The sequence below is a fragment of the Aspergillus multicolor genome (assembly GCF_047715735.1).
Source record: "Aspergillus multicolor strain CBS 133.54 unplaced genomic scaffold BDW74scaffold_23, whole genome shotgun sequence".
NCBI classification, from domain to species: Eukaryota; Fungi; Ascomycota; class Eurotiomycetes; order Eurotiales; family Aspergillaceae; genus Aspergillus; species Aspergillus multicolor.
The window spans coordinates 121,468-146,196 of record NW_027395974.1 but is presented as its reverse complement, the minus strand read 5'-3'; the positions used below and the strand labels follow the sequence as shown (position 1 = coordinate 146,196).

General features: G+C 51.5%; 11 protein-coding genes across 11 annotated transcripts; 6 read left to right on the top strand and 5 right to left on the bottom strand.

The window, feature by feature from the left end:
• Window positions 1–436: 436 nt before the first annotated feature.
• BDW74DRAFT_60276 (uncharacterized protein) lies at window positions 437–2,384 on the top strand. Its single transcript, XM_073733262.1, has 3 exons — window positions 437–936; window positions 1,022–1,256; window positions 1,343–2,384. The coding sequence occupies exons 1-3, from the start codon at window positions 773–775 to the stop codon at window positions 2,135–2,137; spliced, it is 1,194 nt and encodes a 397-aa protein (XP_073581258.1). The 5' UTR covers window positions 437–772; the 3' UTR covers window positions 2,138–2,384.
• A 1,117-nt stretch (window positions 2,385–3,501) lies between these two features.
• Window positions 3,502–4,822, bottom strand: BDW74DRAFT_60253 (GPI anchored serine-threonine rich family protein). Its single transcript, XM_073733261.1, has 3 exons — window positions 4,789–4,822; window positions 4,150–4,721; window positions 3,502–4,091 (listed from the first exon to the last, which is right to left on the bottom strand). Exons 2-3 carry the CDS (start codon window positions 4,355–4,357, stop codon window positions 3,610–3,612), a joined length of 690 nt encoding a protein of 229 aa, XP_073581257.1. The 5' UTR covers window positions 4,358–4,721; window positions 4,789–4,822; the 3' UTR covers window positions 3,502–3,609.
• A 1,124-nt stretch (window positions 4,823–5,946) lies between these two features.
• Window positions 5,947–8,278, bottom strand: BDW74DRAFT_157982 (CCCH zinc finger protein). Its single transcript, XM_073725234.1, has 2 exons — window positions 6,441–8,278; window positions 5,947–6,385 (listed from the first exon to the last, which is right to left on the bottom strand). The coding sequence occupies exons 1-2, from the start codon at window positions 8,154–8,156 to the stop codon at window positions 6,287–6,289; spliced, it is 1,815 nt and encodes a 604-aa protein (XP_073581256.1). The 5' UTR covers window positions 8,157–8,278; the 3' UTR covers window positions 5,947–6,286.
• Window positions 8,279–8,405: 127 nt separating this feature from the next.
• On the top strand, window positions 8,406–9,958 carry BDW74DRAFT_157979 (DNA-directed RNA polymerase III subunit RPC25). Its single transcript, XM_073725233.1, has 7 exons — window positions 8,406–8,598; window positions 8,650–8,748; window positions 8,821–8,917; window positions 8,986–9,072; window positions 9,128–9,191; window positions 9,238–9,412; window positions 9,466–9,958. Exons 1-7 carry the CDS (start codon window positions 8,587–8,589, stop codon window positions 9,508–9,510), a joined length of 579 nt encoding a protein of 192 aa, XP_073581255.1. The 5' UTR covers window positions 8,406–8,586; the 3' UTR covers window positions 9,511–9,958.
• A 135-nt stretch (window positions 9,959–10,093) lies between these two features.
• On the top strand, window positions 10,094–11,957 carry BDW74DRAFT_157976 (cystathionine gamma-lyase CYS3). Its single transcript, XM_073725232.1, has 4 exons — window positions 10,094–10,425; window positions 10,483–10,568; window positions 10,627–11,074; window positions 11,125–11,957. Exons 1-4 carry the CDS (start codon window positions 10,306–10,308, stop codon window positions 11,695–11,697), a joined length of 1,227 nt encoding a protein of 408 aa, XP_073581254.1. The 5' UTR covers window positions 10,094–10,305; the 3' UTR covers window positions 11,698–11,957.
• A 243-nt stretch (window positions 11,958–12,200) lies between these two features.
• BDW74DRAFT_180630 (protein-histidine N-methyltransferase) lies at window positions 12,201–13,525 on the top strand (the record flags this gene model as incomplete). The annotated part of the gene is made up of 3 exons (XM_073729790.1): window positions 12,201–12,356; window positions 12,467–12,796; window positions 12,863–13,525. The coding sequence occupies 3 exons, from the start codon at window positions 12,201–12,203 to the stop codon at window positions 13,523–13,525; spliced, it is 1,149 nt and encodes a 382-aa protein (XP_073581253.1).
• A 144-nt stretch (window positions 13,526–13,669) lies between these two features.
• BDW74DRAFT_157971 (putative NADH-ubiquinone oxidoreductase 178 kDa subunit) lies at window positions 13,670–14,517 on the bottom strand. Its single transcript, XM_073725231.1, has 3 exons — window positions 14,293–14,517; window positions 13,986–14,224; window positions 13,670–13,921 (listed from the first exon to the last, which is right to left on the bottom strand). Exons 1-3 carry the CDS (start codon window positions 14,407–14,409, stop codon window positions 13,765–13,767), a joined length of 513 nt encoding a protein of 170 aa, XP_073581252.1. The 5' UTR covers window positions 14,410–14,517; the 3' UTR covers window positions 13,670–13,764.
• A 687-nt stretch (window positions 14,518–15,204) lies between these two features.
• BDW74DRAFT_180628 (uncharacterized protein) lies at window positions 15,205–19,792 on the top strand (the record flags this gene model as incomplete). Its single annotated transcript, XM_073729789.1, has 3 exons — window positions 15,205–15,226; window positions 15,774–18,588; window positions 18,832–19,792. 3 exons carry the CDS (start codon window positions 15,205–15,207, stop codon window positions 19,790–19,792), a joined length of 3,798 nt encoding a protein of 1,265 aa, XP_073581251.1.
• Window positions 19,793–19,911: 119 nt separating this feature from the next.
• Window positions 19,912–20,333, top strand: BDW74DRAFT_60155 (uncharacterized protein). The gene has a single exon (XM_073733260.1). The coding sequence runs from the start codon at window positions 20,032–20,034 to the stop codon at window positions 20,287–20,289; it is 258 nt and encodes an 85-aa protein (XP_073581250.1). The 5' UTR covers window positions 19,912–20,031; the 3' UTR covers window positions 20,290–20,333.
• BDW74DRAFT_157963 (Sec63 complex subunit SEC66) lies at window positions 20,306–21,761 on the bottom strand. The gene is made up of 3 exons (XM_073725230.1): window positions 21,361–21,761; window positions 20,948–21,252; window positions 20,306–20,887 (listed from the first exon to the last, which is right to left on the bottom strand). The coding sequence occupies exons 1-3, from the start codon at window positions 21,458–21,460 to the stop codon at window positions 20,477–20,479; spliced, it is 816 nt and encodes a 271-aa protein (XP_073581249.1). The 5' UTR covers window positions 21,461–21,761; the 3' UTR covers window positions 20,306–20,476.
• Window positions 21,762–21,794: 33 nt separating this feature from the next.
• Window positions 21,795–24,255, bottom strand: BDW74DRAFT_157961 (uncharacterized protein). The gene is made up of 3 exons (XM_073725229.1): window positions 23,797–24,255; window positions 21,986–23,742; window positions 21,795–21,898 (listed from the first exon to the last, which is right to left on the bottom strand). The coding sequence occupies exons 1-2, from the start codon at window positions 24,220–24,222 to the stop codon at window positions 22,366–22,368; spliced, it is 1,803 nt and encodes a 600-aa protein (XP_073581248.1). The 5' UTR covers window positions 24,223–24,255; the 3' UTR covers window positions 21,795–21,898; window positions 21,986–22,365.
• Window positions 24,256–24,729: the final 474 nt, after the last annotated feature.

Sequence of the window (24,729 nt, the reverse complement as noted above, 5' to 3'; positions counted from 1 at the left end):
CGCTCATGTCTTTCGACCAGAAGTTTTCTCTCAATCCACTCCAGATGATGTTTTGAAACGCCCAAAAGTCGCTGAATGTGCTCTTCCTCGACCAGAATGAGCCCTCACTCCCCCCATCTGCCGCCCAAAGTCCTCGCTCAACCCTGAGCTCGACCACGATGTGACCGCCGACGCAAAGCGGCCTTGGAGAAGGTCGCCCGAGACTCAGACTGTGGGGCAGGCTTGCGCAACAACCAGAAGGAAAATCGTCCTCGTCCTGCGTTCGAGCCCGTCTATCAGCGAATCACGCTCTTATCGCCCGTTGTCTGATGCACTAGATGTGAGAAACCAGCGAGCAACAGCTACCGTTCTACACTTTGCGGTCAGACCGCCGTCAACCGTTCTCTCGCCCGAGAAGCGATTCTGGCCGCCAACATGCGCCGCATCGTCATTCCATTACACTTGCTGTGTCCCGTGCGGTCCTCTGCGCCTTTCTTTCGCGACTGCGACCCCTCCCGTCGGCCCATATGTTGAGAATGTGCTCCGCTGGTCTGATAACCCCGTGATTGATTATGTCGGCGACGGGTTTCACTTCCTGACCCCGCTGCCGGTCATAAATGCCCGCCTTTTCCTCCTTGGCTTCTCTTGGATCCCAGACACTCTTCTTAGAGTTGTGGGTTTCTCTGCGTGATTTCACGTAGAATTAGCTTGCTTATCCGCTCCAACTCCGATTTTCTTCGAGACCTCTTTGATTTGGACCACTTCCTCAATTTGCGTCATTTCTGCATCCACAATGATGAGTCCTCCGCCGAGATGTGCCGCTGTCGTCGTCGGAGCCGGTCCGGCTGGATTAGCAGTCGTGGGCAATCTCCTTGAGAAGCAACTCGGCAGTATCGTCTGGGTCGACCCTTATTTCCAAGGAGGCCGTGTAAATCGGAAGTATCGTGAGGTCCCGAGGTTAGTCTTTCTGTAATCTGACAGTCGGCGCCCGTCACTGTTAGAAGAGGAGCTCTCCTGGCTGACCCAGCATGGTCACAATTAGCAACACCAAAGTGGCACTGTTCCAAGCGTTTGCAACCGCGGTCCAGCCCTTTCGGTCTGTCATCAACAGTACACGTATTCCCAATGCTTTTACTACAATGGCGAAGCTCGACCAAGAGAAGACCTGTCATCTCCACCATGCGGCAGATGTTGTTCGAGCCTTGACCGATGGCATTGTAAAGCTGGATCAAGTGCATGCTTTTCGCGGCCATGTTACCGCTGCCAATCTAGACCACGTTAGTTGAGCCTCACGAGGTCGTCCTTCGTAGGACGGAAGACCTTAGCTGCACCGTCACTAACGTGCTTGTTGGCGTCCTATTAGACACAATCATGGATCGTACGCATCCAAGGCGCGGACACCCCTGGTGAAATGGAGGTTCTGACATCCCGTTTGATTCTCTGCACTGGGTCGTCTCCGACTCAAACGCCTATGCCAATCGACGCAGACAGTGTCCAGAGACTAGACCTAGACCTAGTCTTGAAACCAAGCGAGCTGGCCTCGACTCTCCCTGAAAACACGCCGACCACCGTTGCAGTGGTCGGTGCTTCACATAGCGCCATCCTAGCCCTACTTAATATCTACGACCTAGCTCGTACTTCCCACCCACATCTCCGCATCAAATGGTTCACCCGCCACCCACTCCGGTATGCCGAATACAAAGATGGCTGGATCCTCCGCGATAACACTGGGCTCAAAGGCCGCGCAGCCGATTTTGCCCGGCAGCAGCTAGAGGACAGTGCGTTACCGACATCAGATGCAGGCCGATTCATTACCAAGATTGATTGCGCTGGTGGTCAAAGCAAAGAAACAGCGCAGTATCAAAACCACCTTCCCTCATGCACATATTTGACCCAGGCAATCGGGTATACCCGCGACCCGCTGCCCGAACTCTCCATCAACAGGTCCCTATTGTCTGCCGATGATTTCCAGTGGGATTCAAGCTTTGGCGGCTTCACTGACCACAGTGGCCAAGTTATCCCCGGTCTACACGGTGCGGGCATCGCATTCCCTGAACGTGTCGTCGACCCCTACGGTAATGTAGAGCATGCCGTGGGGTTCTTTAAGTTCATGAAGTTCCTTAAGCGCGTCTCCCCACAGTGGCTTGCTACGGCGTGATGTCGTGCCCCTGCTTATCGTTTGTGGCTCATTGTTTCTTTTCGGAAGCGAGCGTCTCATACCCAGCATACTCGCAAGTTTCATGTCCTTCTTGATGTCTAGCCTGGCTTCATATCGTTATCTGTTTTATCACCGACATCGCCTCCGGCTAGGCGATGATCAATCAATGGAGTGTAGACACTGAATGCATTCAATCAACATCTTTATAAAGTATCTTGTACTTGTACTTCCAGTCACGAAACGTGGCTCTGTTTCCAACTACAACCTCGTCCAACCCTCACGAATGCAGGCTTAGATCATCGAATTCAATCTTCTGTCTAATCTAATGCCTCTGACAGCACACCCGATGTACGTGGTACCCGACAACCGCTTACCTGCCTAACCTACGATAATCCTGCATTGAGCACGGCCCATGCCACCAGACAGCCATACTACTCCGGAGTATGGTTTATGCATGTACTATGTACTTCGGAATAATGAACTATACTATGCAAGTAGTTCAGTGTTCTGATGCACCAGCGTTGGATTTGCACGCATACTCTTGTCTATTACTTCATACTGTCCTACCATATCATATCTATGCAGAACTTATTAAACCCACTCATATAGTTAGGTATCTGTGCAGCTCCGTGTCCAGTCGCCAATCACTCCCATACAAACGGTAAAAGCCATTCACCCTGTTCAACAACAAGCCGTTGTCATAGCGATAATTCGGCACTGGGACATCCATACATGTACGACCACAAGCATGCGTACCCGAAAACTACTTGCGGTACTGAGGTGACGGGACTGGCGCAGCCGGGTCAATAATCCATAGGGCTTGCGTGTTTCCATTCTGTCCCATGCGTCTTGTTACACGCGGGGTTGACGGATCTGCGTTCTCCTTGTCGTTTCTGTCCGGGACCGGCTGCATTCCTTGCGTTAAGGCCTGTGTGTAATCCATTGAGTTGATGTGGTAGTAATACAGTAGCAGATCTAGTACTACGATGTACGTACACCATAGTCAATGGGCCGGGGTGCATCCGACCTACTGGCTTTCCCATTCAGCACAGATGACCATGTTATTCAACCTCTCGCTCCTCCTAGAGAGGTATGGTATAGATCAATGGCTACCAGCTAGTCAAGTTCACAAAGTGACGTCGCACATTCATTACTGGATACATATATACATAATGCATACCGGACAAGGCCAATTACCGATGCAACATCCAAGTTTCCAAAGTTCAAAAAGGCAATGCGCTCGGGTAGTCAGATAAACTGCCGCGAAGTCATTCGCGGTCATGCATAATAAAAAGTCGTAACCAAACACTGCTGGAACGAGTAAGATATAATCAATACAGTTCATGCACATCCCTGCACACTAACACATGTAGAAGAAAGAAAAGTGTTCAAATGATACACTGGGGGCACATGCCGCAAAGCACAACCACCTGAAGAAGGAAAACCGTCTCGTCTTATAGCACAGGATTTACTTAGATGAGAGCAGCAACACCAAGCGCAAGCGCCAACAGGCCACCAGAAACACGGTTGGACATGCCAGCGTTGTCACCGTCCTCGCCGTTCACGGAGGGGATAGAGGTAGGGCTGTCAGTGGCGGACTCGGACGAGGTGCTAGAGGCAGACTCGGTGGAGGTGGCGCTGGCGGGAGTCTCGCTGGGGCTCTCACTAGAGGTAGAAGTCGGAGTTGGGGAGGTAGTGGACTCGGTGGTAGTGGTGGTGGTAGTTGTCAGAGTCGTCTTGGTGGTAGTGCTGGAGGTCTCGGTGGAGGTAGTCTCAGTGGTGGTCGTGGTAGACGAGGTAGTAGTAACGGCCTCGGCGCCCTCGATGGAGAAACGAGGAAGATAGTTGGTGGCGTCCTCGTCGGAGTCACTGACAATCTCGATGGTGTAGTCGGAGTGGTCGTCGATGTCAGAGGGCACGCTCCAGGTGTAGCTTCCAGAGTTGGGAATGGAGGCTAGGCCAAGTCAGCGCTCACGAACGCATGTGATACCAGATATCTGAGGAGAACTTACAAGCAATAGTGGTACCGGAAGAAGAGGTCAAGACATCGCCGTACTGAAGCTTGAGAGTCACAGTTCCCTCGGTGCTGGGGTCCCAGGTCAAGGTGGTGGCCTCGCCGGCAGTGAAGGAATAACCGTCCTTGGGGATGTTGAAGGCATTCTCGCGCGCGGCGACCAGGGTGGCGACGGCACTGAGAGCGAGGAAGAATACGGAACGCATAGCGACTGATGTGGTGAATATTATAGTATAGACTCTATGCGAGAATCAAGAGAATATAGAATAATGTTTCAGATGCGGCGGGAGCCAAGTATGGACTGCGTAGGTCGTATATGTAGATAGATGCGGGGATTAAGTTGTAGAACGAGTAAAGATTGTCAAGGAGGGACTGAAGACGAATCGAGGAAGGAGTGGACGGTGTAGCCGGGTAAAAAAGCAACCAAAAGGAAGGACTGGCTCCTGTAGTCGAGCGGGATGGCGATCAGAGAAAGAATAAAGGAAAAGGCAGCGGCGAGCGAGGAGGAAGGAAAAGGAGGGAACGAAATGTCCGCCGTCGGGGGAGGGCGACGCTTCCAAATTCTGGCTTCTTCAGGTTAGAAACAAACTTAGCACGCACAGAGTCCAGACTAGCAGACTTAGCACCAGGAACCTACCGCAGAATCACAGGTCCACATGCAAATTGGACACAGGCTAACTGCTTTCCGCTAGCCGCTTGGTGCAAGGAGGAAATAACGTTGCTGCCCTGGCCGTGATGGGCCTCTGCCTCTGGCGATACACCTCTAATCTCCGGTCAAAATAACAATGGGCCCCGTCTCGGCTCAGAGCCTTGCTCTCAAGAAGCAGTCGCCATCCCCCTTTGTCCAGTGTTCAGTAATGCGTTTAGGGTAATCTTCACGATTGGATAATTGCCATCCGCCGGCATCCGCTCCAGCTCCCATGGGCGTGGAGGACAGCCCGTTCTCGATAAAGATAGCAGTAGCCCAGGCCGAGGGAACGGAGTAATTTCGAGCGGGCCCAGTAAAAAGTGGCGAAGGGGCCAGAGGTGTTCGGGATTAGACAGCCTCGCGCTCTTCACGAGTCGCTAGGCTAAAGCCATGGACATTGGCGCTCATGTGCCATGGTTGGTGGCGGCCTTAGCCAGAAGGTTCCAGCTAGTTTAGGCCGTAGCAGCGACGCCAACAGCGGTTCGTTCGAGGCTGAGCAGACTACCCTAGCCAAGGGCGTCCCTCGACTGGCGCTACCATCGCGCCGATTTCTGTTGTGGGGGCAGATTTGGCGACCCTTGAAAAACGGTGGTTGCACGGGCTGCACGCCTGGGCAGCTGATTGTGATACGAGCATCGATGATAGTAGACGATGCGAGTTCATTTGACGCGTAGTCAACGGCGATGACAATCAAGAACTTGGGGGTGAGAACCAAGGGGAAGAGAGCACGAGACAGAAGTCAGCCATCACGAGGGGGCTCACAATGAATTACTCCGTGAGGGAGAGTCCACTTGGCAGGGTCTGTTCCAGGAACGCTAACACTCGGCCTAAGATTGCTGTGGAGAAACGCTGGGTAAGCGGTCCAATCATCAGAGGGCAATAATGACGATCTATGGCCCAATTTAACAGGCCTCTCGGACTTACAGGCCGACTGATAAACATCTAAACGAGCCGCAAATCCGGGCGGCAGGGTGGCATCATGGCGATCAATGTCTCACAATTTATGCAGGTACAATGTAATAATACGGATATTTTAGGTTTCTTGCAGGAAGGAGTGCAGAAGACATTTCACTCGTTAAGAACTTAAGACATGCGAGTCTCATAGCTCGTATCTTCGCGGTAGAGTCTCGTAGAGTCGTAGACAGGGAAAACGGGGAGGCAAAATGAAATAGTCTCGGAGGCTACCATGGCTCCATATGACAAACCCAAATAAAGCGGTTGTTGCGAATTTTGGCGAGGTCAAGTGTGTCTAAATAATGTACATGGTATAATGATAATATAATTCTACAGCACCCAGCCGGCAAAACATCGGTTCTTCTTACACGCGCCGTCCCTTCCGAAGGCTGGCGATTCTCAGTCAATGCGGTTACTGAGTATTTTGAGAACCACTTGCGCTATCCAACGGGGTGGAAGGAGAAGTTTGATGAGGTTGAGGCGCAGAGGCATCTTATTGAGCCGCAGGTTCGTCAAGAAGTCCATTTTCGCCTAGCCATATGATCGTCTCCATGAGTTTGTGGTTCTCATGTTCTTTCTGGCGGTCAAGGAGCTGCGCATGGAATTAGTCGCATCCATCGATATTTCCCGATCTCAATGGCACTTACCGCTTCGAGAAGGCCCTTTCGCCCCTTGTTCTCAATAGGCTTTGTTTTGACCCCGCGTTCGGGCTTTTCATGTACGAACTTGCACGTCTTTCCCCGAGGACAACGGCCGTTCCGAGCAAAATGTCGGCATACTCGCTTCTTCTCATCTCGGGCCGGCGGCGCGACTCGCTCGGGGCCCTCGCGGCGTGATGTGGCTTGGTCTGGCGGGGAAGCATCGTCATCATCACTTTCATCCGACTCCGACGAGGATAGGTCGGAGCCGCTTGAAGAGGTCCAATCGCTATCTTCGGACGTGACAGAGTCTAAGTCGTCATCAGCTTGTTCGCCATGAACGGCGGATATCTGGTTGTCCGGTTGATTTGCAGTAGGTGTCGAGCCTTCCTGCGGCTCTTCGCGCTTGCGGGCGCGTTCTGCATCAGCCTCTGCTTGTGCTATCCGTTTCTCCTCTTTCAGTAATTTCCGTCGTAGCTTCTCAGCCTTCAATTTGGCCTTTGCGGCTGCATCGGCGGGATCTACAATGTCTCGAGGTTGCTCTTTCTTCTCATGTTCCTTCTTTGAACGGGCCGTCGCTAATTTGCGTGCTTCTCTCTGCTGCCGCTGGGCCTCTTGCTTGGCTTTGCTTGCCTTCTTGGCTTCTTCCAGGGCCTTTTTCTTCTCTTCAATCTTCGCTTGAGTGGGGAAGCGTTTTTTGCGCTCTGCAATCCAAGCAGCAATGTCTACAGGAGACTGTAGATTCGACGTCCGTCCTCTGTAGGTAACTTGCAATGCAGCGGCAGCTCCTGCACTACCCGCAGCTAGTCGAGTTTCTTCGTCGGCATCGTCTTCTTCCTCACTTGACTCGTGATCCTCCGTTTTCGGTGTCAATCCAAGCTGGTTATGTTTTCGCTTCTTTTTCTTCGATTTCCGTGCAGTATCGGCTGGTGTAGGGGGTTTCGAAGGTAAAGGATTACCGAAGCTAGGGACAGGAGGCGGTGCCGGAACTCGTGGGGCAGTCGAATGGGGCTTCCCAAAAGCTGATGCGTGGTCACGCTTGTTCGCATGTTTCCCAGGAGAGTTATGATGGTTGTGGGCATTTTTCTGGCGCGGGCCCCGTTGGTTCGGACGCTGCGGCCCTGAGAATGATCCCGAATTTCCCGTATTCTCGAACCCCCAGCGGATCGGAGGTCCCATCATTGTCAGTTGAAGTGACGGCGTAGCATGCTGTGTCGGGTGTGCCGGTGGGTATGCGGGCGTTTGTTGGGTAGTAGGTGCCGCATACGGCGTGCCATAGCTCTGTTGATGTTGATAAGGCGTCCCATGAGCCGTGGCTTGCGGATACTGCGATGTAGAGGCAAAGGAGTTCCCGGTCACGGTGCCCGAATAATTCTGCGAAGGAGGTTGCGTAAACTGCGGTACTGCCTGGTGGTTTGGCAAGTGTTGAGTCGGATACCCTAAATAGGTCATGGGTGCATATCCGCCAGCAGCTGCCGTATAGCCACCAGAGCGGTTCGCATCAGAATTCATGAAATGACCTCCTCTGCCTCCACCCCTATTCCCATATCCCCTTCCACGGCCCCTGAACTGACCACCACCGCCCCCACGGCCACCCCGTTGACCATGTTGGTTTTGGCCATATTGCGTATACCCATTGTTATGAGGATACTGCTGTTGCGGCTGGTTTTGTTGAGTAGGAGGCGGAGGGGGAGGCGGAGGGAAGGAGAATCCCTGAGGGTTCATTTCGGGGAGATCTCGGTCGATCTGCAAAGACAAAGAGCATGCACCCCATCCTCACAGCATTGTAATGGTTGCGACAAAGCTTTGCAGGCCAAAAGTCCCCTTCATCAAGCGGGTCAAATGCGGATAGTTTGTCCGCTCCGACAACAAGGAAGAACTAGACCAGTCACGTGTTTAGCCCGACGGACAAAAAAAATCGGGTGGATCCTGTGTGCGATTGGCCGGGGGGCATGGATTTGCGAGTCTTCTCTTGTTCTCTTGGGCGTCGAGGTCAGGAACGGAATATCAGCATGGCCAAATGAGCTTTGTTTTGGATTATCTACAGGATCTATGGGCCTCGAATGCTGAACATGGGCCTCGCATCTAATGAAACCTCCCCTTATACGTAACAATTCCAAATAGAATCTGCTGTCGCGCGGTCGCTTCCAACACCATGTTTATCCTTGTGAGTGCGCAAATTGGCCAACGAGGACGAAGACTTACAAGGTATATACAGACCACAATCTCAGATCTTATCCAGATTTCGCCAGAGGATTTCTCCAAATATAGTTCCGTTGCCATCGAGGACAACATTAATGAGAAGTATGCCAACAAAGTATGCAAACATCCACATCCTCGAAGACTTGAAATTTGCTATTGAGCGACAACCTTGCTAACTACACAATAGGTAATTCAAAAGATTGGGCTTTGTATTGGCTTTTATGATCTGTTAGAGTCATCGGATGGCTTGATTGGCCATGGAAATGGACTTGTCAATGTGAACGGTGAGCCACCTTTGTCTTCCATTTATTGCTTTCTCATATGAGTGCCTGAATGACTGATGTATATTTAGTCAAGTTCCGGCTCATTGTGTTTCGCCCATTTAGGGGGGAGATTGTGCTGGGCAAGATCTCGAGCGCTACAGAGCATGGCATCAAAAGTAAGAACAGAAACCGTCCTCCCCCTTGAATGACTGTCGACTAACTTGACACTAGTCGGCGTGGAATTCTTCAACGACATCCTCGTACCTCCAGACCTTCTTCTGGACGGCGCTAGATTGTGAGTCTCTTCTTAAACCTGCTCGGCAGTAACTGACCTGAAGCAGTGACTACCAAGACCAGGTTTGGATCTGGGAAAACGAAGAAGGAACATTTTACTTTGACGTAGGAGAAGTTGTCCGTTTTCGTGTTGAAATAGAGGAATGGCATGACCAGATTCCTAATGCTCCAGACCTTGGGGATGGCGCCCCAATCGATCGCAAGCCTCCGTATTCGATCATCGTACGTACAAGTTTACTGAATATCTGGACGTTGGCCCTGCTAACAGATCATAGGGGTCCATGCAGATGGCTGGTCTGGGACCGATATCCTGGTGGTAGAGTCAGGAAACTCACCACTGACGCCACAGAAGCAATTGTACACCATTGGTACTGTATCTGTGTCTGAATGACTGTATGACACCATAGACAATGAATGATTTATAATTCATGCTTAGCACGCAAGGACCCAGGGTAGATCACCGCCTTGTGCGTTCGTATCAGATTGAGGCTCGACAATGACGTTATTGAGGGCGCTGAATGCGCCATGGCCTGGGCTTAGCACAGGGTGAGAGCGCCAGGCACAATCTTTTTTTAAAAGTCTAAAGCATAATAAGAGCGACAGTGCATTAGTGCAAACTGCGATCTCCATGGCCTCGGTTATCAACGGGGCAGATCCCGACGATAGTAGCAGCCTAGGGATGGATACACTCGTGTTAGACGGTGGAGTCGAGTGTCAGTTATCGCTTGATTGCGGGATGCGTGGGACCGGATCGAGCGACTATACGGCCGTCCTGAGCAATGCAACGTAAAAGAAACCTGGACGAGGAAAATACTCCGCAGGCGGGCACAATTCCACTATAAATAATGCTGAGAACCTTCTCGCTGCAAAATGCCGTTCAGTTTGCGACAGAGGAAGAATTCTCATTACAAATCAGCGGTCGCAGTCGCAGATACCTTGCGTATAAACAGCAGCTGGTCCGGCCATCGAAGGGCAGGCCGTTCTTTCTTTGTTGTTAACACATCTTCTCATTAGTAGGCATACACCACTGCATTCTTAGAAGCGCATCGTTTCTTTTTCTCTTCTACAGCCTGCTTGCTTTTTTTTTTCTCCTCTCAAGTCTCGTGACCGTGACGATGACGATGACGCTCCCTAGCGAGAACGGCGAGACCACATCCCAGCGGCGCCAGTTTGCGACGCAGGCTGTGCACGCCGGAGCGCCTCACGATCCCACCACAGGAGCCGTCATTGCACCGGTAGGTTTGCGCTTACAACGTGTGTGCAGTTTCCAATGCCGGCGCTGACCGTGCCAGATATCCCTGTCCACAACATTTGCCCAGGAAAGCGTTGGCAAGCCTGTAGGGCTGTATGAGTACACCCGAAGCTCGAACCCTAACCGGTAAGTTCACGGATTGGTTCGCGCAGATTCTTTGCCGGAGGATTTTAATTTGAATCAGAGACAATTTTGAAGAAGCCGTTGCTGCTCTCGAACACGCGAAATATGCCCTAGCTTTCTCTTCCGGATCTGCGACGACGGCTACGATTCTCCACTCCTTAGCGCCAGGCTCGCATGTCGTTTCCGTCTCTGATGTCTATGGAGGAACACACAGATACTTCACCAAGGTCGCCTCGGCACACGGCGTCAGCGTGTCATTTTCTTCATCTTTGGAAGTTGATGTGGAAAAGCTGATCCGGCCAAACGAGACCAAATTGGTCTGGATTGAGACCCCGTCGAACCCTACCCTGTCTCTGGTCGATATCAGCAAAGTCGCCGCGACAGCGCATCGCCATGGGGTTTTGGTTGTGGTTGATAACACGTTCATGAGCCCGTATGTTCAGAATCCTCTGGACCACGGTGCGGATATTGTAATCCACTCTGTTACCAAGTACATCAACGGCCATTCCGTAAGCTACAAATTCTATCAGATCTGATAACCTTCTGCTAACAGTGTTAGGATGTTTTGATGGGTGTTGCAGCCTTCAACTCGGACGAATTGAAAGAGCGTTTCACCTTTCTCCAGAACGCCATCGGAGCTGTGCCATCCCCCTTTGACTGCTGGCTGGCCCACCGTGGTCTCAAAACCCTGCATCTACGTGCCCGTGAAGCTACCACAAACGCTACCGCTGTCGCTCTGGCGCTCGAGTCCTCGCCTCATGTCATCTCTGTGAACTATCCCGGTCTCAACTCCCACCCGAACCGTGAAATCGCCGTCAAGCAACATCGCAAGGGAATGGGAGGTGGTATGCTGAGTTTCCGGATCCGGGGAGGTCAGAAGGCCGCCCACCTTTTCTGCGAATACACCAAGATCTTCACCCTAGCTGAGAGCTTAGGAGGGATTGAGAGTCTCTGCGAGGTGCCGTCGAGCATGACCCATGCCGGAATTCCCAAGGATGAGCGTGAAGCTGCCGGTGTTTTTGATGACCTAGTCCGCATGAGCTGCGGAATTGAGGATGTCGAGGATCTCACAGCTGATACACTTCAGGCCCTTGAAAAGGCTGTGGCTGCGGCGGAGAATGGAAGGGCTTAAATCCTGCTATTAAACTTGATTGGCATAAAGTAATAGAGCCTACACTGATAGATTATTTCATGGCGCTTATGGAGTCATTCTGGGCAACTATGTTATTCCACGACCAACTCTGACCATCAGATAACCACAAATTGAACAAGCACAAAGTCTAGTACTATATTGCTGGCCATGCGAGCTCTCATGTTCATCATTCATTGTGATTAGTCATCAGTATAACCACCCCAACTATGCTGCGAAAATTTACTCAAGAGCTTGATATCAGATTAAAAACTCACGAGCTTTGAGTGCAGCTATTAAAAATCTCTCGAACCTTCTAGCGTTCAGGTACGAGCTGATATATTCAAAACGTACCGTCCAGGCAATCAGTCTAATCCATGTATCGCCAGTCAACCGTACCTTGACCGAGGGGTGCTAGTGCATGACGCTTGATATATGCTTATTTTTCTTTTGTACCTACATTAGTGCTTATCTTAAGCGCCTGCCCTATAGCTACTTGTGTAATCATGGCATCTGCATTCAGTTTCGGTTTCTCTGGGGACGATATCGACATTGATGTTGATGAGAACGAGGTCAACAATGTCACTGAGACCAGCGTCCAAGAAGCCGCACCAACGCTCCCGGGGCTTGTGAAGGCTCAGAAGCATGGGATTGACGAATGGGTGAGTTTTATGTACCCTACTAAGGCTCTTCTCTGGATCTCCATATACCAAGCATATTGGTATTGAGATCAAGCGGCTTGTTATCAAATGCACTGCTAACATTGCTACAGCTCTCCACGCTTCCATCGCAAATATCATACAACACGTGCATTATAGCTCCAACTCAGGAGGGTGCTGCGGTGCCAAGAACGAGTACAGGCAATGGAACAGCTACCGTCACAGTTGCCCGTCGGGATGTTTTTGATATCCGTGCTCAGTTGATGGTGGAGGATAGTGCTGAAGAGCAGAACGGCGAGTTGATTGCCGGTCTGGAGAAAGGTGACATCACGCCTAACTTCTATGAGGGTGGGTTCAAGACCTGGGAGTGCTCGATTGATCTGGGTGGCTTGGTGGTCGGGGAGGGTGTGGGTTTAGGGAATCAGGATGGGCATGTTATTGAGGTTAGTTCATCTGCGTTTAATCATTGTTCGATTGTTGGATGGTAGGTGCTGACGTGTCTATGGTAGCTTGGTTCGGGGACGGCTGTGCCCTCGCTGGCGTTGTTCGCTCAGTTGCTCGCTGAGACAGAGACGATACAGACCGCAGCAGAGAAGAGGAGAACACACTTCACATTCGCAGACTACAACTCCGCCGTTCTGCGTCTGGTAACTCTGCCGAATCTCCTTCTGACATGGAACTACTTCGTGACACAGCGCAATCCCACACCGACTTCCGACGACGCAACAGAGGACAACGCAGACGGTCAAGACGAGATGCTAGACATCACACCCGAGCTTCTAGAGCGCTTCCAAGCTGACATCGCGCGTCGAGGCATCACCGTCTCCTTCATCTCTGGCGCATGGTCGCCATTATTCGTGGAGCTGGTATTCTCATCGCCGGAGCTCGCGGGATACAGGACGTTGGTTCTTGCAAGTGAAACGATTTACTCTCCTGCTTCGTTGGTGGCGTTCTCAGAGACGTTGTTGGCGTTGCTGCGTCGTTCGGAGTCGGGGGGAAGTAGAGCGCTTGTAGCTGCAAAGAAGGTCTACTTCGGCGTTGGAGGAGGTATTGACGAGTTTTTGGCAGTCTTGAGGGATGTAGCGGGCGCTGAGGTAGCCGTGGAAGAGCAGATGAATGTCAAATCTGCTGGGGTTGGTAGGATCATTCTGGAGATTAGAGCAAGCCAATAAAATTACATAACGGTATGAACATGTATATACACAAAACGTTCAAATGCTCAGATTCAGATGTATACTAATCCGGTGCTACTGATCAATCCATGGCTACAGTTTACTGAAGTTAGTTGAGACAGATGTGATAACAAATGAAAGGGATTGGACGAAACGTAGACTTTGGCTATATGTACAACACGCCTGACTCTCAGTCTATCACCGGCATTTTGCGAAACCCCACAAAAGCAAACCCATATCTAATCATAAATAGAAACAACCTTGCCGTCCTGCATACGAGCAAGACGGGCCTCCTCGATCTTCTTGTTCTTAGCCTCGTAGTGGGCAATGACCTCGCTCAAGTCGGCCTTGCTGCCAGCGACGACATTGTATGGGTGGCCGGGGTGGAAGCTCGATCTGCCACGACTGTTAGTACAGCTGTACTTTCGTTCGCAGGGGTGCAGTTAGGGCAGCGACGTACTCCGGGCTCTTCAGCTCATACGCCTCGTCGGGGCCCTGACTGAGGAAAAGATGACGGTCTCGGGCAGCCCTCTCAGCAGCAGCGGTGTGAAGCGCGTTTCTCTCTTCGAAGACCTTCTCCGCGGTAGTCCACTTCTTGATGAGGCGGGTAATGGAATATTCGGTGTCCTTTCCGGACTTTGTGAAGTGGTAGAGCGCGAAGCAGGAAGCGAAAGTACCGACGGCGACGTAGAAGCTACGCTGTATGTTTCAAGACAAGCAATTGTCAGTCATTGGTCGTCGCAGAGGTACTCGATGGTTGGACCTACGCCGAAGCTTTCGTTCACAGGCTCGGCATGGTGAGCTGTGTGTGAGCCGAATCGTCGGGGCTGCTGGTTTCGCAGAAGGAGCCGCGCCGAAGCGGCCGAGCGCCGGGCAAGAATCATGGTGTGGAGGGCGACAATTGGCGGCACCGATAATTCTGATGCCGTCACCGAAGTGGGAGTTGAGGTCGAAGACGCGGAGCCGGATAGCTTAGATCACGTGACTGTCCGAACTGGGCTAGCGCGGCTACATGGTCTTGGCGCTGGCCGGTCATCTGATGGTCTGAGCGTCTAAATCAGGGCTTCTTCTGCTCTTCATCTTGATTTCTTTCCTCTTCAGCTTCATTCTAGACGCTTCATCACACAAAGTGTACTTTTGGATGTGGTCAGAGTGATGGGATAACCTGCTGTGGCAGTTATGCCGGCCTTAGCTCCTCTGGTCCTGATGACCCAAATCGCCCCGACATGTGGATAGTCAGTTGGCTGCTGTGTTGGCGCTCCTTAATGATGGCCCTTCAATGAGAGTTAGGCTCGCTCTGGTGCTCATGCATGGCTAATCCGACCATCTGCCTCACTATGACTGCGGCCTCCACAGCTATTTCGGAGCTGCGATTCAATTGGGTTTATTCCTTGCCAATTCATGCGCGCTTGATCGTCCTCGGACAAGACGAACAACATGTCACCGCTTATACAGCTCTAGCGCTGTTGACTCCACAGCCCAACCTCTCTTTCGGCGTTTGAGAGTGACTTCGACCTCTTAAGATTTTCCCTTCTTTTTCCCAGTATTTCGTGCTGACCCTCCAACGCCCAGTCATTGATGCCCAAATTTCTCGGATCATGCACGATGATTAGGTCTTTGCTGCACAGCGTATACAAGCCCTCGGCCCACATTGGCTTCACCGTTTCGCTCCTGAAGCCATGCCCATGCCTTTCCTGCCCGGTTTTGACTCACTGAATGGGTCGGGGTAACAGTTGAACCCCACGGTTCGGTCCGCTCTGAATCCATGCTAGCCCTCCCAAGGCGAGTCGGAGTTGCTGGTCGTGTGCAGTGCGCTCGTCGGGCTGTCGCTTTGACAAGTTGACAGAGGCCATCAGTTGACACTTTCTTCCCCTTTATCCTATTTCTATTCGATTTTACTCTAGGAATCCATTATTTCAGAAACGTATCCGCTCATACTTGCTTTGGTTCTCGAGTCTGCATACTACTCATCTGCTGCCACCCGACTTCTGCCTTCGTGGTCCCTGACTATTTGCGCGTACGCGCAGCTTTCCTGCTCCATTTTTCCCTGCCTCCTTTTTTTCTTCGCCTTATCGTTGTCACTGCTCCTGCATGGACCTCCTTTAGCCTGCGTCTGTACGTATATCAATTCGGAAATATACCTGGTGACTTTCACATTTCAATTGACTCAACATTGGTCCACTCGAACATCAACTGACATACTTCGATAACCAGGCTACTGGAAACACGTCTCTTCTAATCGAGTAAGCTTGGGCGTGCATCATCATGGCCAAGTCAGGCAAGAAGAGCAAGAAAGCCGTTAAAAAGGGCAAGGCCCAGGAGGATGCTCCGGCTCCTCAACCTGAAGTGCCTGCTATCGAGCCTGAGCAGCAAGAGGTAGCCACAGATACACCTCTACCTGAAGAGGCATCTGAGCTGCCGGCCGCTCCTACAACAAAGGAGGAGCTTGTCGCTGCCCCAGAGGTCGCGACGGAGGTTGTCCCAGAGACTGTTCCGGAAGTTGCGCCGGAGGTCGCGCCAGAATCTGTGACAGGACCCGAACCGACATTCGAGTCTGCGCCAGAGAAAGAACCAGACACCGAACAATCACAGCCTGTCGAGCAAGTCCAAGATCCCTTCGATTTCAACATCCCGTCACAAACACCTTCCGAAGACCATGGCTTTTCGCAGATAAGCAAACCCGAACTTCCGACGAATCAATTTCCCGGTATGCTCGATACCCAGTTTGGGCTCATACAGGAACCTAGCCACGAGGAACTAGGCGCATGGGAGCAACTGGACACGGCTGAAGTGAAGAACGACCACGACGACACACCGATTCAGCAGGCCAGCTCTGTGAAACCATCCGAACAAACGCCAGTTACTGCACCGCAATCGCCTACGTTTACATTTGCGCCAGAGACTTCTACAACGCAGCCTACTGAATCTTGGCCGACTTGGGAGGAAGACGACTTGACCAAGACTTCAGCTGCTGAAGAGGCGACTGCTTTCCCGAAGGACGACGCTGACATTTCTCGCGTCTTCACAAATCCCTTTGGCGATTCTACTCCAACCGAGCCAGTCGCAGAGTCAGCCCCTGAGACAGAAGCCGAGCACCCCAAAGAAACCGAGTCCGTCAAGGAACTTGAGCCTGTCCAGGAAGCCGAACTCGTTCAACATCCCGAGACTGTTCTAGAATCTGAACCGGTCAGAGAAGAAGAGCCGGCGCAAGAGACTGAGATTGTCGCTGAGTCTGAACCGGTGACAGTACCTGAGGTTTCAGCTGAGCCTGAACCGGTTGCGCCTGTCGAGCCCGTCATGGGAGCTGAACCCACCATGGAGCCGGCACAGGAGGTCACTCCGCCTGCCTCAAAACCTCAATCCCCTGCACCAGAGACTGCATCGCCGTCATACAAGTCCGCTTCACCTATGCAGCGCGCAATTTCGCCTGCTGCAATCAGCGTGGCCGACACCGCCGACGCACCACATGCTTTTCCGCCTCCGCCTGCTGCACCTACTCCACCCCCTGCATCTCCCAAGACTCAACATGTTCCGCCCATGAAAGATGCAGCGTTTCCAACTCCAACAGCGGCACCCCCGACGCCACCTAGTGCCTCTCCCCAGTACCACCCGTCATACCCCATGGATCAATCTTATTCTCCGCGGCAGAAGTCAGCATCATCGGTGCATACTACCCGCAAGCCATCGTCCCCACTGCCCAAGGCCAGCAGCCCGCTGGCACATGCGTACACATCTCCGGTGATGTCTCCACATACCGCATCCGCACCGCCAATGCCTCCCTCGTTTCCCCCGTCGGTATCCCACAGCTATGCCACTGCTTACCAGTCACCTGCTATGAGCTCTGCTGGGTATTTCCCTCCCCAGTACGGCTACTACCAGCCAACGTCGCACCCACATCATACTCCTCGAGGGCCTATGACATCGCACAACTCGTATCCAGGCATGAGAGACCTAGGCTATGGTAACGAATATGACCGTTCTGGCCGAGGAGGTCCTATCGTACCTTCGGACCAGGAAGATGCGCGAGAGCTCCTTGATAGGATTCAGGAAGCCATCCCAGACATCAATCGCTTGCTCGGAAGCTACAAGCATACCAAGACCAAGCTACAGTCTCGGGAAGCAGAATTCAAGCAAATGGAAAGTCAGCACAAGCAGGCATTGATGCACAAGGAATTTTTCATCGAAGCACTTCAGAACCAACTTCGCAAAACTGCAAACGAGAGCGCCGAAGAGGCTACCAAACTAAAGAATATGATCAATGAGCTCCGGATGGAACTTGGCAACATGGAGGAGAAGAGGAAGGATATGGAGGAAAAGCTTGCAGACTCCGAAGCGTCCATTGGTACTTTGGAGGGAAAGAAAGCCGAACTCGAAGAGCAAATCAAGAAGCTGGACGAGAAAATCGAGGAAGAGCGTGTGGCACACAGCCAAGAACTGGAGAAGCAGCGAGTCGAGAAAGAGGCGGAAAAGGAAGAAGCTCTCGCGACGCAGAAGCACGAGCTGACTGAGCTTTTCGAGGAGATCAAGGCTGAAGACGAGAAAGCAGCCACGGAGGCTCTGGCGGCTCGTGAGGTCGAGTTGCTTGAGCAGCAAGAAGCCATGAAAACCGAGTACGAACAGCAGAAACAGCAAATGCAGGAATCGCACGACACCCTGCAGGCCGAATTCGACTCCAAGCTGACCGAGCTCGCAACCACCCAGGGTGAACTCGAGGACAAGCACAAGGAACTGGAAGACACTCGACAGGCACATGCCGAGCAAGTCGAATCCCTCGAGAATAGCCACCAGGAGAAGGTGACCGAGATGGAGCGTGCTTGGGATGAGGAGAAAACTGGCCTGGAGACTCAACTTTCTGAGAAATCAGAGGAGCTCGCCAACAGCGAGCAAGAGAACAAGCGACTGGAGGAGGATCTTCTTTCCAAGGAGAAACAGCTCCAGCTTTCGGTGGACAACATGCGGCTTACTATCAACAATTTGGACAACGACTGCGACAGATTGAGGAAGACTCTCCACAGTCTCGGAGAAGCCACTGACCTCAAAAACACGAAAGGCGATTCATTCTTGTAAGTGGCCTAGCCTGAGACTCGTTCGGGTCTCAGTCTCGTTCATTCTTTGCATTTTGCATTTGCGATATAATTATCTACGACCACATTCTCTTTTTGTTCATATTTTCTTTTCTTCTTTTTTACGACAGCATTCGCCGCTCCTTATATCTTTTCCTTTGTCATCACCATAGAATGTTTACGAAGACCACGATCATGTCGATAACGCTATAAATGTACCTGTTCTGATACGTATGAATCTAGTCTGGACTGCTTCGATCAACTCCAACGTCTCATCGTGACGCTCTCTAAGGAACACTTTTCGTATTTGCCAATTGACCCTCCCCAAGAGGTCCTCTCCAAGCTCCCGGCCGAGCTCCCCTCGTTTCTTGACAACACCCCGGCGTCTCGCGAACTCCGCTCCGCGTACGTCCAACACATCGTCTCCAAGACCCTCACCTACCGCATCTTCCACCCCTTCCTCTTCACCCTCGGCCGCCGCTACGACAAGGCCGACATCCTCTTCCAAATGCTTTCCATGGACATCCGCCGCAAGTCCGTCCGCCGCGAGGCCTTCTGGCGCCAGCAAACCCTCAAAGCCGCCTACACCACCTCCGACGCAAAGGAGTCCATCAACGTCGTGGCCGCCGTGATCGTCGACGAAATCAGCAACCACCTCAAGCACTTCGCCGACCCTCGCCGCATGGACGGCCTCCTAACAAGTATCCGCAAGATCGTCAAGCTCGCCGCCGAGACCTGGAGACATGCACGAGTCGAGCGCGAACTCATCATCGCCGCCCTCCCCGCCCCCGAAGACGGCAGCGTCCCCGGCGAAGACTGGGAGGAGTACGGCAGCCCCAAGGAGAACGCGTCCGGCCGGTCCTCGCCCAAGTCCGCGGACTTCGCGCGCCACGTCGTCCTGCGCCCCTTCCCTCGCATCATCCGCGAAGCAGCCCACGAGGACTTCGTCGGCGACGGGGGCAAGGCGGACCCGTGCACTTACTCGCGCGGCTCGGTGCTCTACTCCGACTCCCCAATCATCCTTGCACGCCTCCAGGAATTGGCGGGCAAGTCCGCCGATAGCCCAGCTGCAAGAGCTCCCTCGCCGCCGACGGGGAGACTCTCGCGGGCGTCGACCTACTATGAACCGCCCTCGCCTCGGGTCCAGTACTCGCAAGATACGCTGATTGACGGTGCGACTGGGGCCAACTTTGGGACTGCGTAGGTAGTCTCGTTCGCTGATCGGACCCTCGATACTGAACATCTGTCACTAGTGACACACGCTCTTTGATCCCGATTCTTTCCTTTGTGTATCTGTTCTGGGTCTATGTGTGCATGGACTCTTGCTTTCCGTTCTTCTTGTTTGTTCTTCTTTTTTTGAACCAGATTGACAAGTCTATCGTTCATTGTTGATTTGATTTTTTCTGCATATGATTTTCCTTGCTCAGATTGACTTTATTTCTTATGAACACTATGAATTCGATCATGATCTTTTGTTGTTGCTTTTCTCTTCTTGGATCTGTCTTATGTCAAATACATCTATATATCTTGTTTTTCCTCTGCAGTTTAGCGAGTTGGCATATGGCATTTGGGTGTATCAGGATAATCATGTATGGAGCGATTTGTTGTTATGATTATGCGTCTTTGTTGTTTTTCTCACATATACAATCACTATCATTGGTTTTTTTTCCTCTTTGTCAAGGCCCAGTTGCTAGCTTATAGTGATAGAGATTAGTATCAACCTTTCTTACGCCAGTCAAAAGTATCCCCATCACCTGAATATCACTGAATTGTGTATGAAACCCATTCATAAAACATAAGACGAAGTAAGTTTTAAGAGATGAAAAAGAACACAATATGCAACCATCTAAAACCGATGCATCATCTACGCTCTTGAAACAAAACGCACTCATTTCTTGCCCTTCTTCTTCTTCTTTCCCCCACCAGGACTCTTTTGCCCCGCGCTCTCGGCCTGCGCATCAGCCTCCACCAGCACTGCATCCTCGTCGCTCTCCGTAACCGTCGGTGCCGGAGGTGCCGCAGCCGGAGTGGCCTCAGCTTCAACCTCACCCTCCTTATCCTCAGCAACCTCTGGCGCCACGGTAGCGGCAGGAGCAGTAGTAGCGGCGCCCGGCTTCTCAGCGTCCAATTCCTTCATGAATCCCTCCTGGATGCTAGCCTTTTTCTTCTCCCACCAAGCCTTCTCCTCGTCGAGTTTCTTCTGGTGCTTTTCTAACCGCTCGCGCACGATCTCGTTGTTGACCATTTCGTTGGCAGACTGGAAAATTACTTGGCCCCAGTTGGGAGCGTACGCGTTGGCCTGTCCAGACCGATTAGCATCCGTTCAATTGGATTTATGCCCCGAAAAGGTAAAGCATACCTCGGTAACAACATCCCGCACCTCATCCTCCATCTCCTTCTCTGCGCGCAAGAACCTCTGCCACAGGTCATCGCCCACACTGCCGCGCTGGAGAAGCACGGAAAGCGCCTGCTTCTGGCTGCGGAGGGCCATGACACGACGGATGTCTTCTTGGGCGCGGCGGAGGAGCGCTGCTTTCAGGACTGACTCGGGGACCGCGACCTTTTTCTCTGTTGATGAAGCGGGCGGATCAAGGTGTAGGAGGGAGAAGTAGATGTCGCGTTGGAGGTGTGCGGGAAACCATGGTTCTAGGGATGTGGCCTTTCCTGTTTGTGAGTGCGCAGTTAGTTATTTGTTCGTATTCAATCGGGCGCTGGATCTATTTCATCGCGGGTGGACGGATAAATGGATTTGGAACGGGAGTCAAGACATACTGGCTTTGCGCTTGCGGTATAGAGAAGAGAATGTTGCGAGGGAGCCGATCAGAACGCTGAGGTACGCGAACGGTACGATGAGGGTGACCCAATCAACCATTGTGTGTGGTTTTGTATGTGTATAGGCGGGACTTGTAAAGTTGGTGTAGGTAACGGAAGGGAATGCGGCGGCGGGTATTGTTGATTCGGGTTTACTCGGTCATAGCAGGTGCTTGCTCGTGGGATTGGAGAGAGAACAGGTATTGACGAGGTCGAGAGAAAAAGACAGTGGAATATATGACAAAGAAACAGGAGAGCAGAAGGCAGGTGTTGTGAATGGAGGGTGAGTGTGCACTGTGAACGAAGCTGCAAAGGCCAGGCTGGTGTCTTAGCCCCGTCACATGTCCCAGACCCTGCGGTCCCCGCTGATCGTCCACTACGGAGTCACTACAGGGCAGTCAACCACTTCACCTATCTATAGGCCCTGGATCTTTTATTCATAGGGGGCAATCTTGAGCTCATACAGTAGAAGGGCTTCTATCTCAGCATCCGACAAATATAGGTACGTCACGAACCTTCTGCTTCAGCTCTCTCTACCTGTGTACTCCTTGACATGATTCTAAATCCAAGGTCTAACTAATCATGCCAGCTCAGCTGCCTATCTGCCTGGTAAGCCTTCAGAGCAAAAGTTGCTGACTATCGCTATATGGGAGCAGCAGCAGAGGCCTCGATGCAGAGCTCTGGGTTTCGGCACAGTCGCCAAGGGTGATGAGTTAGTACTCATCCGTACCGAGGTATAGAAACGTGCCACCGACGTATTGGGCTCCGGCGTGGAAAATGCAACGTGCCTCCTCTGTCAACGTTCTGCATGTCTAATGCTCAGTTTATATATAAAAACCAAGATGTGTAGCCCTAATTGATAGGACTAACCACAACTATAGCGCGTTGTGGATAACGGAAACACTTCATCAAGGGCGAACGGGGTGAGGCACGCCATGGGGTACACCTTACAGTCGAGTCCCCATCTCAAGAGGTCTTTGTATCACGCGAACGAGCCGCGCGCTCGATCAGACGCTTCAAGGGCTCTTGCAGCATCGCATTGCTCGGCGTACCGTCACGTAGCCACTGGTCATATAACTGGGTGACAACGCCCCATGCATAGTCCGTCTCTGGTGTAATCTGCCGCTCGCAGAGCTCGGAAAGGATGAGCGCCACGACGTGCCGTTGCTTGTAGGTACCAGCAAGCCAAGCCCACTGCGTCGTGGTTTCGTTGCTCTCAAGCAACATTGCAAACTTGACAATCTCGATGGCCATGGTGAAGATTTCATCGTTTGCTGCTGCGGTGTCGGGACCTTGCTGCGCTTTTGACGTGCTGATGCGATGTACTAACCAAGCCTTGGAGAGCGTGAGGCGCACAATGACGGCCGTCAGCCACTGGATTGGAATGTCGAGGTCGAGATTACACAGGTATTCGGTTTCTAGACGATTCGCAAGGTGCGAGAGGAGCTCCTCTCTCTCAGAAGAGGATGTCTGCTGTGATTTGTGGCCTACATACTTGCCAAACCAATGCAAAACAGGCATAATCTCGCACTGAATGACGCATAATGTGATATCGGTATGACCCTGATGTGGGGGCGGCAGAGACGGCATATTTGGTGCCAGGTCGTTACAATCAATGTTTGTCGGAGGCTTAGTGTCAAAAATCCCTGGCCATATCTGCGTGTCGGTCCCCTGGTCTTCCGAACATAGCATGTCGAGAATGCAAATGTGCCACCACAAGCGGCGGCGTATCTCAGTTTCGAATGGAGTGAGTCCCAGCTGCTGACCATCACGATGCAGTCCCTGGCGCTGCGCAACACGAACCACAACTGCAGATTGAGCCCATATGAGCTGCAAGTCAGCATGGCGGCGCAGACATAGCAGAAACAAGACTGCAGCTTGTAGGACATGTATGTCCGTGGTGTTGATCAGGTTGGCCTCTACCAGGGCCTGCTCCACGACAATCCGGTACTCGTGGATGCAGGCATCATGGTCCTCGTCGAGGACAGACAGGCACTGCTGCGCCGTCATGCTCACCGCAGCTGCGAAACCAATTGCTAAGACCAATGCTCTATACCCAGGCTCGAGGTCTGACTCGGGTTTTGCACACATTTCGTCCAACTTGGCACTGATTGACGGAATATGTATAATGGCGATCATGGGCGCCACGCTTTCCTGGTAGATCCGCCATAGATTCTGGATTCGTGGTGGCTGTAGATACCGGTTTTCATCTACACTGGGGCTCTCGGTTTGATCAAGATTTTTCGTTGCTCCTAGAGCCATTTGTTCCATAGACGGGCTATGGGTATGCGCCATACTCTCCTCGTCAGAGTATCCATCACATAGCTCACGTAGCTCTTGAATCTAACAGCACAATCAACCACTGAACACCCGACAAGGAGGCAATGGGAAACGCACCTTATCCCCAAGGACAACCGACGCCTCATCGGCCACATACCAAATCTTTCCACCACTGACCATCAGTCTACCTCTTGTAGTTTCTGGCTTCTTGATACTACTTTGGCGATCAATTCCATGATCAAGTTGAGGCGAATGTCTAGCAGGCTCGGTCGGGGGTACGCCAGAAACTGACCGTCGTAACCGCTCGACCTCCTCCTGCAGCTCCCCAAGGTGAGCAACAATCTGAGATATTGGAGGACGTCTCAACTTCCGTGGTGCTCGCTTGTTTCCCGGGTAGAGGCATTCAACCCCGACTTTCAGGCAGCGACCGCAGGGGTGGTTCTTGTCGCAGCCGAGCTTTTTCTGGTTGCATCGAGTGCAGCTGCGTCTTGAGGCTTCGGCTTCCTTGTTGATTGAATGCTGGATTCGTCCGGTAAGGTTCATACTCGAATATTCATCATCACGCACAGTTGTACATGAAGCAAAGTAAGGTTTATGTACGAGGAAACCTTAATAAAGGTGCACCAGAAGTGCTGATTAATCAATCCGTGGCACAATTAACGTGTTTATTAGGTGATCCGCCCACCATTGGTTATCCGCCCACCCTGTAACCCATATAAAACTATAATTTTTGATTTCTTATAACTCAACAACAATAATAGCTAAAAATATAGAAAAATAAGATTTTATTAAAGATATAATATAAATTCTTTAAAATACTTAAACTTAAGAAAAATATTAAGTTTAAACTATTAATTACCTTATATTTAATTTATTACTAAAAATACAGCAGTAACTTTTGTAATTTATTTATTTTTAAAGATAAAATAATAATTATTAATATTTAAATATTAAGACTTATATACTATATATTATCTAAAAAGCATTATTTAATAATATAGGTTATATTGTTATAGCTATTATAGTTCTTGAAATATAAAGGTTTCAAAT